General features: G+C 44.2%; 1 protein-coding gene across 1 annotated transcript in view; it reads left to right on the forward strand.

Moving 5' to 3' along the window:
- The window catches only part of TRAPPC9 (trafficking protein particle complex subunit 9), a 187383-nt gene that overhangs the window by 102336 nt on the left and 71439 nt on the right, over nucleotides 1–13608 (forward strand). The window contains exon 19 of the mRNA XM_056854642.1: nucleotides 6813–6923. Within this exon, the coding sequence (XP_056710620.1) occupies nucleotides 6813–6923 (111 nt within the window). The remainder of the gene's footprint in view (nucleotides 1–6812; nucleotides 6924–13608) is intronic.

Consider the following 13608-nt stretch of genomic DNA (forward strand, 5'->3'; position numbering starts at 1 on the left):
TATTCATGACGTCGATACCTTTTGACGTCGTTTCCAGTTTCCGCGAAATCAATAATTCCTCTTTAATAGTGTTGTCGTCGTCTAAAAAGCGGACAAATACGAGCAACTGACTGCAATTAGAAATGTCTGTCGATTCATCACACTGCAAAGCGAAACATGGCGAATTTTTTATTTTCGAAACAAGCTGCTCCTCAATGTCATTTGACATAATTTCAATTTGAGCTTTTACCGTGTTGTTCGATAGGGGTATTTCTTGTATTTTCTTTTTGGCTTCCATCCCTAAAACTTCTTCGACAGCTATCATCAAACAAGGTTTGACGAGTGTTTCACCTATTGTTCCTTACTTGTCGAGCGCATGTTCCTTACTTGTCGAGCGCAGCTCCCACGACTCACCACCGCACACCGCCGCGCTCTGCGCTCGTGAGCCGCCGCCATGCCGCCCGCATAAATATTAATTTATTATGGGTTTATAACTTTGTTTTGCGGACCCCTGGTTTAGTTCTCGCGGACCCCTGGGGGTCCACGGACCCCTGGTTGGGAACCAGTGCCCTAGACCCAGTGAATATTAACTAATAAGCCATAAATTGTAGCCAGCATGTTGCCTTTGCAAATGCCCTCTTGTATCTTTGAGAAAGTATTTTATGGGCAGTTAACAGTTCTGTGAAGTCCAATTCAGTATTACGCTTTGCATAACAGGCAGTGTTGAATGGAAACACTGCTTTTTAGCAAAGCACTTCATTGGAAGATGAACTGGGTTGTCATTCAGTGACACACGGAGACCACCTGTGTGGGAGGAGAAAAGCTTTGTCAAATTGAGCTCCAACTTGTGTCTCAAGTAGTGGAAACTGCTTTGGCGAATGCATCAAAATAAGCTCTGGCCGTGCACATGTGCAGAGAGGAGCCTCTTATTGCTCCTTCGGATTTTGGCCGTGCGCACATACAATTATGTTGTGGTTGTGGCCTTTGTTGGTGGTCAAGAATCACCTTAGAGTACTTCATTGAATTAGCTCCAGAAATTATTGGAATAAATAAATCGCAAGATGGAGACAATGCCAGAAGATGTTATATTCCATTGTCCTTTGTAAATATGCTTTTGCAGTGCAGTCACTATGGCAGATTTATTTTCAAATGTTCTTTTTCTTCTGTAGTGTCCATTATTGTTTTTTGATCATCAGCATTCTTGCATAGCACCTGTACTTCATTCGATTGATTTCCCATCACCAAGACAATCTTTGTCTCATTAGTATACTACTTTCAAGTGATAAATACTACAGCTCTGTTATTTTTCTCCCCTACACACCCATGAATACATATCTTTATTAATTTTGCTAGGGACTTTATCACACATTTAGATGCTTCAGATTTTTCGGCTTCTGACATACCCATAAAGCTGTACCTTCCTTTCTGGAGACAGTGGTTATACAGTGAAGGGCTGGATAACTCTACTGCAAGTTTTGCCCAGTGACTGTGCCAAAACACATCCACTGGCCTCCATTTGTCTACCTGTATATGCTACACGCTTGCCTCTCTGTCATACAGTCATAATTTAGTTGGCACATGGCTGGATTAATCTTTCTGGGCTATATTTTTTCTAGGTATGTTTTTCTTTGGCCTGAGACTCAGCTGCAGTCCAAATAAATGGAATATTTGATTCTTTGCAATGCATCCTAAATGCCTACGTTCTTAGCAAACAATATTAAGAACTTAAGAAAAGCCATGCTGGATCAGACCAAGGCCCATCAAGTGCAGCAGTCTGTTCACACAGTGGCCAACCAGGTGCCTCTGGGAAGCCCACAAACAAGATGACTGCAGAAGCATTATCCTGCCTGTGTTCCAAAGTGCTTAATATAATAGGCATGCTCCTCTGATACCAGAGAGAATAGGTATGTATCATGTCTAGTAGCCATTTAGACTAGTAGCCATGGGTAGCCCTCTCCTCCATGAACATGTCCACTCCCCTCTTCATACCTTCCAGGTTGGCAGCCATAACTACATCCTGGGGCAGGGAGTTCCACAATTTGTGTTGTGTGAAGAAAGACCTCCTTCTGTCAGTTTTGAATCTCTCACCCTCCAGCTTCAGCAGTTGACCCGGCGTTCTGGTATTATGAGAGAGGGAAAAAGGTTTCTCCCTGTCCACTCTCTCCACACCGTGCATTATTTTATAGACCTCTATCATGTCTCCCCTTAACCATCTTTCTAAGCAGAACAGCACTAATATTGTCAGTTCCTTAGCAGCTTCATTTTCTGGTTGCTACAAGCCTCTCAGACCAGTGCCTAAAATCTTCTTCTTTCGAGACCTGAATTACTGGGCCCCTTACAGTGCAATCCTAGGCAGTGTTACTTGAGTCTAAGTGTAGATGGCTGGGGAAGGCAATGGCAAACCACCCTGTAAACACAGTCTGCCTAGTAGACGTCGGGATGTGACGTTACCCCATGGGTCAGAAATTACCTGGGGCTTGCACAGGGGACTACCTTTACATTTACCTTTTATGCATTTGAACAGTGGTGTCTAGGAAGTATATTCTTTGCACGGGTTGGTTCATGGTTAGGTTGATGGTGGGGTAGAAGTTGCCGATGGCCTGGTGAAATTTCTCCAGTGCTTCTTTCCTGTGTGTCCAAATGATGAAAATGTCAACAATAAATCTCAGGTATGAGGGGATGTTACTGGATGGGAGCTGAGGAAGGCCTGTTCCAGGTCAGCCATAAAATTGTTGGCATCTTGTAGTGCCAAAAATCTTGTTTGTCTCTAAGGTGCTGCTGGACTCGAATCTAGCTGTTCCTTTTTTGTGGAAGCAGCACTCTTTGTTACATTCTTTCGTTCCTCTTGAGAGCTCAAAAATTCATAAACGTTCTGTTACTCAACCAGTAGGCTTTTTTGGGAGGGAGCACAGGGGATGAACCCATAGCAAAACGCAGCCTGCTGTTAGTTTATTCTGAGTGTGTGTATCAGATACCTACTTTCACGGTTCATGTGTTCTAAGCAGGGCATCTTTTGTCTGTCAAGAGAAATTCTGGTAGAATTCAGCAGCTTCTTCTAAATGCCAGAAAGCTTCTTCTTTTTTTGAACTCTTTCCAAGCATTAGCCTCTTATTTGGTTGAATGAACTTCTATGCATTTCTATTTTGGGGGGTTACTCATGAATAAAGGAAGAGCATTTGCCTCTCTCTCCTCTCCTCGACTGCTTTTAATCCCCCCTTCCTTCCTATGATAAATGCTTTTTATGCATTCATGATGGAAGGTTTTTTTTCAATGATTAAAGATCTCATAAAGTTATGATAGCGGAGTAATAGATTTTCGTTCTTTAAGGCTTGTTCTTTCTCAGAATGACTAAGTGGCTAAAGCTTGAAGGTGTCAAGAAGTGTACCATCTCTTGCTCTTTTATCTTGTGAGCCATGGTACTGACTCATCTTGGAACAGAAATGGATATAAAGCCCACTGTGAAGAAGGTAATGAGGCATTATTGGCAATATTATCCAAATCGCAAGATGTCACAGTTCCACTGTACAAAGCATTGGTCAGGCCACACCTGGAGTATTGTGCGTCCCACTTCAAAAAGAATGAGGACAGAATGGAGCGGGTGCAGAGGAGAGCAACGAGGATGATCAGGGGCCTGGAAACCAAGTCCTACGAGGAAAGGCTGAGGGAGTTGTGAATGTTCAGTCTGGAGAAGAGGATGTTGAGGGGGGATGTGATTGCTCTCTCAAAGTATTTGAAGAGCTGTCACTTAGAGGAGGGCAGGGAGCTGTTCCTGTTGGCAGCAGAGGATAGGACTCGCAGTAATGGGTTTAAATTGCAGGCGGAGATATTAGGAGGTTGGCTGGATATTAGGAAAAAGTTTTTTACAGTAAGAGTTGTTTGACAGTTGGTTCAGCTGCCTAGGGAGGTGGAGAGCTCCCCCTCACTGGCAGTCTTTAAGCAGAGGCTGGACAAGCACTTGTCAGGGATGCTCTAGGCTGATCCTGCATTGAGCAGGGGGTTGGACTAGATGGCCTTTTTGGCCCCTTCCAACTCTATGATTCTATGACTCTATGATCTGTAGCTAAGATCTCTGGATCTGCAATATTATGTCTTATGATCTGGCACATACCTTGATACAGTTCCCCAAGGAATCCAGAATTAGTGCAGTCCCCTCGTTCTGAAGCTGCAGTCCCTAACGCAGATTAAAATCTTCATGTGACCCATACATCCTCCCTGTCAAAACTCCCTTGTCCCACAAGAACTCTTTGGGTGATGGTCAAGAGAAAAATGCACCATACTGGGGAGTGAATCCTCACTGCTCAGGGTAACCAGCCACTGCCAGCCCCTCTAAACTAACCCTCAGCTGAGATACCGAGGAACCAGGACTCCAGCCCTGCCAGTTAATCAATGTCAGCCCTGCAAGGTAGGACACTTGCAAATTGAGTTCCATAAACAGTTCTTTGGTAGCTGTAGCTAAAATAGGCCAAAGTACTGGGTTTAGATTGAAGCCCCCGAACCCAAATAACAACACAGAAATATAATTAATGTTTATTAAAAGAAATATGGGAAAGTATACAAATATTGAAGCACTGCAAAGCAGGGAAGAAAATAATAAAACTGAATAGCTATCCTAGAATACTTATTCAGGCTTTAGTCCTCTGACCCAAATGTTACCTGGTCAGTCCAGATAGAGCTCCAAAATCCAAGAAGCAGATATTCCGGCCACACAAGGCCCAACCTACAATCAAAACGACGGCAGGAAGGAAGGCAGGCCTGAAGGAGCCCAAACTAGAATGAGCGGTCTTTCTTTATGCCCGACTCCCCGCAGCTGGCCTGATCCTGTTCGGCCAATCAGGTGTGTTGCTAAAGCACGTGACCACATACTTCTGCAGCTGCCACGTACTCACAATCCAGCAGCTCACCCATGCCCAGGGTCCCTTGTGCTAATGAGATGGAATGTGAGTGCAGAACTCAGTTTGGGTCTCTGGCCTGGAAGGTCCCAGGTAATTTTACCAGTGTGGTGTAGTGGTTAAGAGCTGTGGTTTGGAGTGGTGGACTCTGATCTGGAGAACCAGATTTGATTCCCCACCCCCTCCACAAGAGCAACGGAGGCTAATCTAGTGAACTGGATTTGTTTCCCCACTCCTACACATGAAGCCAGCTGGGAGAGGAAGGAAAGGTGATTGTAAGCTGGTTTGATTCTTCATTAAGTGGTAGAGGAAGTCAGCATATAAAATCCAACTCTTCTTCTTCTTCTGGTAGAGAAAGTCAGCATATAAAATCCAACTACTACTCCTCTCCTCCTTCTCCTTCTCCTTCTCCTTCTCCTCCTCCTCCTCCTCCTCCTCCTCCTCCTCCTCCTTGATACATACTATGTAGCACAGACTAAGCAGTCTCAAGTACAACATGAGACAGTAGTATTTCAAGCTCTGCTCACGACCTGAGTTCGATCCCAACGGAAGTCGGTTTCAGGTAGCCGGCTCAAGGTCAACTCAGCCTTCCATCCTTCTGAGGTTGGTAAAATGAGTACCCAGCTTGCTGGGGGTAAAGGGAAGATGACTGGGGAAGGCACTGGCAAACCACCCCGTAAACAAAGTCTGCCTAGTGAATGTCGGGATGTGACATCACCCCATGGGTCAGGAATGACCCGGTGCTGGCACAGGGGACTGTTACCTTTTTAAGAATGGTGCGCCTTGACCTGGGTAGCCCAGGCTAGCCACATCAGATCTCAGAAGCTAAGTAGGGTCAATCCTGGCAAGTATTTGGATGGGAGACCACCAAGGAATACCAGGGTCGTCACACAGAGTCAGGCAATGACAAACTGACTCTGAAAATCCCACCAGCGGTCGCTATAAGTCAGATGTGACTTGATGGCAAAAAGAAAAGAAAAAGAATGATGCCTTCCAAATAGGTTAACTGATAAATTTGGGAAGATAAGGGTAAATTTACTTTTAAAAAGAGAATTACAAGATGCTATCATTTATTTGGCTTTCTCATACAATCACCAACAGTGCTTAAAACTGGAACATCCTATCTACATTTGTAGCTTATTTGGTTGCAGTTGCTGTACGTTTTAGATGGCCTATAAGGTGTTAAATATCATTTTGATAATTTGTTTCTTATTTTGTTCTTTGAGAACTCATTGTTTATCTGTTTATTTATGGTCTGCCTTTCTCCCTGAGACTCAAGGTGGTTTACAAACGATAACAACAATGCAGTCAGACAGTATAAGTGCTCCAATAAACAAGTTAACAGGATTATGATTACCAAATTAGAAAACAATGCAAATTAATGAAAAAATGACATACTATAAAATGACATACTATAAAAATGCAGGTGTGTATCACAAGAGGTAGAAGACAATTCAGTAAAAGCAAGACGCAGGAAACATTGCAACTGACTACAATCCTATTCCCCTAGAAAACCGCCTTCCTGAACCATTCCATTATACTTCAGCCCTAATCCATTTTTAAAAAGCCCTCCTGAACATTTCTGTTTTGCACATACTGAAGAATGATACAAGTGTGGGAACCTTTCTGACCTCCGGCAGGTTGTTCAACAAGATGAAACTTGAGCTAGGCGATGTCTAGGTCTGGCTATTAATTTTCCTTCAGATTGAGTTACTGGTTGCGTAACGGATTCCAATCTCCTTAACCAATTGGGGTGGGGGGAAGCAAACATTCGGGGTCATCCCCCCATCCATTCCCATAATTGATTATATGCAAAAACTTTATCACCATCTAGTTAACTCTTTTTAGCAATCTTGCAAAGCCCCAGTATAAGGAAAAGATCAGTAGATTCTTTTTTATTAAAACTGTCATCAAATAATACCGTCTTTCAATCTCTCCTGCCAGTACTCGCCAGTGCCATCTTCTACTTGACGTGTTCAATGCAACAGAACATGAGCTCACAATCAGTGCAAAGAATAATGAAGATCTAGTTCTGCATGCTTCAGAATGCCAGCGGTAAGTTTGAAACAAAAAGACTACTTAATTATTGTTTGTCTTATTCATCAGTTACATCGAGTTACATTTTATACACCAAAATCAGCTTTAAAGGTTTTTCTACCTTTTCCTGATTTTTGTGTGTGTGTGTGTGTTTTTTTTAAGTGAAGATGAACTCAAAGAGGTATTGTATATAACAAGAAAGTACATGGTCTCCAGAAGTGGTATTATTTTATGTAGGGGCTGAATTTTTGCTAACTACCAAACCATTGAAGTTAAACATCTTGATAGCCATTCGTAATGCAAAGTAGTAAGTGCAAATCCCATGTCTCAAGATGTCTGTTTTTACCTCAGCATTTAAATTCTATGCACAGGATGTCTGGCATTCAATAGCCTTGAACTATCTCATTAGTGAAATGATTTATCAAGGTGATGATCTGAGTAGATCAGCCCCATCATTTGTCTTTTGCGGTGCACCCCAAGTGAGCCATGAAACTGTTTCATGAATGTGTAGTAAACAGTTCTCATACAGTAACTGGGAAGCTCATTATATCTGAGACTTTTATTTCCCAGCGTCCCTTTATTTAGCCAGATGCTATAATATCAACCATCTTGTGGCTTGCACAAATAACATCTTTCCACACAGAACTGGAGCGGAAGAAAGCGATTCTTCTTAAGCCGACTGTTTGCTTCACTGTCTGGATTGCCTGCACTTCTCTAAATGGATTTTTTGTTGTATTAAAAACTTCGCTGTATTCAAACTGCTGGCCTTTGTTTAAAAACTGTAGGCAAGATGGAGTACATTTTCTAAAGGTATAGGCAATGCAGTATTTTATAAAGAGGTAATTAGGAAAGGACTGGACTTCATTCACATGCCCTCTGCAGCACCAATATTGCTTTCCAGATTTCATGTGTAGGGAGAAGCCCTGAAAACCCTACTGAGTTGCCTAAGTCAGCTATGACTTGATGTCACTTTCCTCTCTCTCTCTCTTTTTATGTATTCCTTAAAAAATAAAAAAAATAAAATTGTATGTCAGTGTTCTGCAGTCGTCTTAAAGCTTGGATCCAGATAAAGGTAAAAAGGAGGGTGGGGTCTCTTTTGTCCACCAAAACCAGCTATGCTGGAAGTCGTGGGACCTGTATGTAAAAAAAAAACCTCGTGGGTATGGGCCTCTAGTAAGGAGGGGAAGTAGGTGAGAATGGGTGAAAACACTGGATGGATCCAGCCCAGTATGTCCTTTTCATGGTCTGTTGTGTCAGAGGCCATGGTTCAGGTAGGTGATAAACTTGCAAGCAGAGAGGCTGTTGCCTGATCAGCAACTCCTTCTGCCAATCATCAAACTTCTAAATCTAAGTCAGAGAATTTTTTAAAAAGTGCTCTCAGTTTGGGACTGGCAGAGGTTGCCAAAGAGGAAAGGTTGTGATCTATGTCCAAGTATCTGGATCAGGGATGGAATCCTACTAGCTCTTCTGAACTTGTGATTGGCAGCTTCAGTTTGTACCGGGCTAGTTATTGCTATAAGCAGACCATCTAACCTGTTTCCTGGTTGTCAGCATTCATGAAATATTGGTATGAAGCAAGAAAGGGCTGATCAGGTTTCTTTATTTAAACATTTATATCCCACCTTTCCTCATGGTTCAAGGTGACTTACAATAATTAATTTATAGCTTGTTTGAGTGGCCTGATGACACTTGTATGAGGCTTGTGTGAGGGCCAAACGAAATGTGACAGCGTCCACAGGTCCAACCCGTGTCTCAATTAAGCGATTAACAGTGGGGCCCTGAGCAGAATTTCACCAATCTAAATCCATTGAATTAATTTGCTGTGCTCAGACGTTACTTAGAAACATAGTTGGAAGGGACCACTAGGGTCATCAAGTCCAACCCTCTGCACAATGCAGGAAATTCACAACTGCTTCCCTCCCATACCCCCAGTGACCCCTACTCAGAAGATGGCCTAGATGCCCTCCCTCTCATGATCTGCCTAAGGTCATAGAATCAGCATTTCTGACAGATGGCCATCTAGCCTCTGCTTAAAAACCTCCAGGGAAGGAGAGCTCCTCCCGAGGAGGCTTGTTCCACTGAGAAACCACTCTAACTGTTAGAACGTTCTTTCTAATGTCTAGATGGAAACTCTCTTGATTTAATTTCAACTTGGCCCCATCCTCTCTATGACAGCCCTTCAAATACTTGAAGATGGTTATTATATCGCCTCTCAGTCTTCTCTCCAGACTAAACATACTCATCTCCTTCAACCTTTCCTCATAGTACTTCGTCTCCAGACCCCTCACCATCTTTGTTGCCCTCCTCTGGACACATTCCAGCTTGTCTACGTCCTTTTTAAATTGTGGTGCCCAAAACTGAACACAATACTCTAGGTGAGGTCTAACCAGGCAAAGAATTCAGATTTATTTCATGGTAAACAGGAGAGAGATAATGCTTACAATTTACTGTGTGTGAGTGCGGGGGTGGGGGATAAAGCAGCAGGCTGCTATGTTTGTGCATAGCAACTACATTTTGTTCAGTATTTTCTCCATTGACTCAATATTCAAATATTATCATAAAATCGGCCAAGGAAAGAGCCACATTTAGCTGAGAGGCTGGTTATCATGGGATATTTTTGTGCCATGCGGTGTTCCCCCTAGATGAGGATTGAAATGTGGAGTTTTAATTCTTGCCTTAATCTGTGTTGTATAACGAGGGCTGTGGATGTCTGAAGATGTGCCTCATTTCCTTTTCTAATGCCGCTAGCGGAAGAAGAATGACTGACATGAGCTGGTGCCTGTTACACATCATTTAACACCCTGAGGATTTATTGAAATCGATGCTTTCCCGTCTCCTCCTGTGTTTATAAACTTGGGTCTCCTTCAGAAGGCTGCCCACGTACAGTATAGATTTTGTTAAGTTCTGGGCAGTGGTAGTCTGATTATATTTTTTGCAAAATGATCAAAAGTAAATGGAATTAAAACCTCTGCATTGGCTGACTTCCTTTGCCAAGGAGAAACTCCATTACAGATCAGCACTTTGTTGTTGAATTCTTTTTTTGGGTCATGACTTCCTCCCCTCCCCCATCTGTTCATTAATTAAGTAGGACAACGCCTATTATAGTTCAGTGCTTTTAACCTGGAGGTCGAACACCAAACAATATTTAGTGTAATCTGGCAAAACAGGCAGCCTGCTTTGTCAATAGCATCCTGTGTGTTGCAGGCAAGGAGTGAAGGCTGGAAGTGTAGTCTGAGAAGCAGTCCAAGGTCATTCACGGTTCAGGCAGAGTCAGAGGTATCCACACAGGCAAGGGCAGTCCAAGGCATTAGTTAGAGTCAATCCAAGAAGTCCAGGATGCCAGGAATCCACAGTATAGCAGGGAGACAAGGCCGATACACAAGGAGGTTAGTGACAAGTTGCTTGCACAACTGCCAAGCCTGCTTGATGACTTAAGTAGGCCTGGGGGGAACCAGCTGTTGCTGGATATCCCATCTCAGCACTCCCTGCCAGGTCAAGCTCATTAATCTTTATCACTGTCATCAGGGAGTGTTCCTCGCTGGGCCTGCAGTCTAGCACTCCTTCTTCGCTCATGTAGCTGTGCCCTGAGTCTCCTGCGCCTCTGCTCCAGCGGCTTTGTGGGGCTCTCTGGTGGCACTGCCTGTGGCTGGACCTCTGACACAGGTGAGTCTTCAGTGCTGGGAGGCTGCAGACATGGGGAGGACCCATCTGCCTGAGGCTGCTCTGCCTGCTGCTGCTGCTCTCTTCATAGCCTTCAGTTTCAAGGTCTTCCTCATCTGAGGAAGCCCCAGCAGGATGACCCATGACACATCCATTCTTTTACTGCTTGTTCCCTAGGGTTGTCAACTCTGGGTTGGGAAATTCCTGGAGAGTTTGAAGGGGGAGCCTGGGGAGGGCGGGAGTTGGGGAGGGGAGGTTGCTCAGTGGGGTACAAAGCCATAGGGTCCACCCTCCAAAGCAGCCATTTCCTCCAGGGGGACTGATCTCTGTTGTCTGGAGGGACTGTCATTCCAGGAGCTCTCCAGGCCCCACCTGGAGGCTGGTAACCCTACTTGCTGTATCTGAAGAAGGGAGCTGTGAGTCACGAAAGCTCGTACCCTGCCAGAAATTTTGTTAGTCTTTAAGGTGCTACTGGACTCTTGCTCTTTTCTACTGCTACTTGTCCAGATTCTGTGCTGCTACCTCCTTACAGCTATTTCCTTCCCCCCTTTAAACTCCATCCTTCAAAATCAGTGGCATCAAGTCTGGTAGCCCATTTCTGAGCCTTGCGACGGCTGTGGACAGCGTAGCTGAGGCGCTGCTGCAGCGCCTCCAAAGAGGTTTCCCAGCTGGCGCAAGGCTAAAAAAGCCTTTTTAAATTTGAAAACAGGGCTTTTCCCCCTATAGCAAACAGTGAGCCTGCGCCAGGAAAAACCTAGTGCAGCAACGCTGTTACTGGAGGGGGCGTTTCCGGGCTGGAGAGGCTTATGAAGCTGACAAATGTCAGCTCCGCCCCAGGAACACCTCCCTCCCATTTCTCTTCTGGGATTTAGGACCCAGAGAGGCTGTGGCACCAGCACAACTGCTAGGGTGGCCAGGTCCTTCTCTACTACTGGCGGGAGGTTTTTGGGGTGGAGCCTGAGGAGGGTGGGGTTTGGGGAGGGGAAGGATTTCAATGCCATAGAGTCCAATTGCCAAAGCGGCCATTTTCTCCAGGTGAACTGATCCCTATTGACTGGAGACCAGTTGTAATAGCAGGAGATCTCCAGCTAGTACCTGGAAGTTGGCAACCTTAGTAACTGCCGAGGCTTTAGGTCCCGTAGAGACTGTGGCAGCAGGGGAGTGGCGTGCAGCTCTGTGGCGCCCGAGAATAAGATAGCACACTGGCAGCAGGGTCACGCTGCCCCCTAAGACGTTGCAGCCCATTTCTTAGGAATCAGCTGTCAGCCAGCTTATGGTGACCCTGTAGGATTTTCAAGGCAAGAGCCATTCTGAGGTGGTTTGCCATTGCCTGCCTCCACGTCATGACCCTGGTATTCCTCGGTGGTTTCCCATCCAAGTACCAACCAGGGCTGACCCTGCTCAGCTTCTGAGATATGGCGAGATCGGGCTAGCCTAGGCCCCTCCAGATCAGGGCATGGTAACGTTCAGGCCCCAGTTATAATTAGAACGTGTTTGTTTAAGCAGAGTATAAAATTTATTAAGTATTACAATTATAAAAATAATGAAATGCAATTGGAAGAGGTTTTCCTTAAGGAGCAAATGGAAGATTGATGTTGGTCCCATTAGATATTTTTTGTTCCCTGTTATTTGGCTACAAGCTAGGTTTTGTGTCGTTCATCAGCTAGCTTATGAAAAGGTTATTGTTTTTTGGGTTTTGTTTGTAAAGTAGGTTATTATTTTAAAATGGAAAAAAGCCAAAAAAACTTTTCAAAATACTGTAAGGTTTTTAAAAAAATAATAATTTCTGTGCTAACAAAACTTTTGAAACTGTCTGGTTTAAGTATTGTCTGTTCTATGAGATTCTTTTAACATCATTTTCTCCCACTACACCAAATGCTTTGAAATTACACCTGGATGCTTATTATGTAAAACTGAGCAGTCAACTGCAATAACGAAATGTTGCGAAGCTTTTCTAACTCCGTTATATTTGACTTTTTAAGCATGCTCTCCTTGGTTTTTTTTCCCTCTCTAGTTTAAGCTGAATAGTTCTATCATTTGATACGATACACAAACACTAAGATCGTTTTCTTAAACATTTGCACTTGCTTTAGATATTGGCAATACTAGCCAGTATATAGATTTGATTTTTATCCCAACGTTTCTCCAATGAGTTTAGGGTGACCTAACCTCTACCCCCTATTTTATTCTCATAATGGCTCTGGGAGGTAGATTAGGCTTCGAGAGAGTGATGGGCATAAGATCACTTCATGGCAGAGTTGGGATTTGAACCTGGCCCTCTCTGGTCATAATCCAGCTCTCTAACCACCACCTTACATTATTGTGAATAAAGTATGTATGCATGAACCTCACACTAGCTCTTGCCAGTATCTGTCCAAAGGCTGAATGGCAATATAAGGTCAGTTATAAATATGCATTTTTAAAATTGATATTACGTGTAGTCCATGTGGTGTTTTGCTGTGTACATTTATTTCTGTGATTTAGTCTGGTGTTTTGTATGCATGTTAGGTAAAGGTTCCCCTATGCAAGCACCAGGTGATTCCTGACCCATGGGGTGATGTCACATCCCAACGTTTACTAGGCAGACTTTGTTAATGGGGTGGTTTGCCATTGCCTTCCCCAGTCAGCTTCCCTTTACCCCCAGCAAGCTGGGTACTCGTTTTACCAACCTCGGAAGGGTGGAGTCGACCTTGAGCCGGCTACCTGAAACCGACTTCCATCGGGATCGAACTCAGGTCGTGAGCAGAGCTTGGACTGCAGTACTGCAGCTTACTACTCTGCACCACGGGCTCCTAATGAATGTTACTGTGGTTTAAAATGGAGACCTCTAAGGTAAGAAAGAGGAGAGCTGGACTGGTGAGTGAGGTGGGCTATGATTGGATGGTAGCAGGACCCGAAGGGGCGGAGTTGACTGGCGTGTTTGGAGAGGCTTCGGGTGAGAGGCAGAGAGTTGAGCGGTATGTGTGGAGAGGCAAGATCGAGTGAGGTGCTGGAGAGCGCTGTGAGAGAGATCTTTGTTCTTTGTGTGGAAGTCAGTAGCCTA

The sequence above is a fragment of the Euleptes europaea genome, chromosome 8 (genome assembly GCF_029931775.1).
Source record: "Euleptes europaea isolate rEulEur1 chromosome 8, rEulEur1.hap1, whole genome shotgun sequence".
NCBI classification, from domain to species: domain Eukaryota; kingdom Metazoa; phylum Chordata; class Lepidosauria; order Squamata; family Sphaerodactylidae; genus Euleptes; species Euleptes europaea.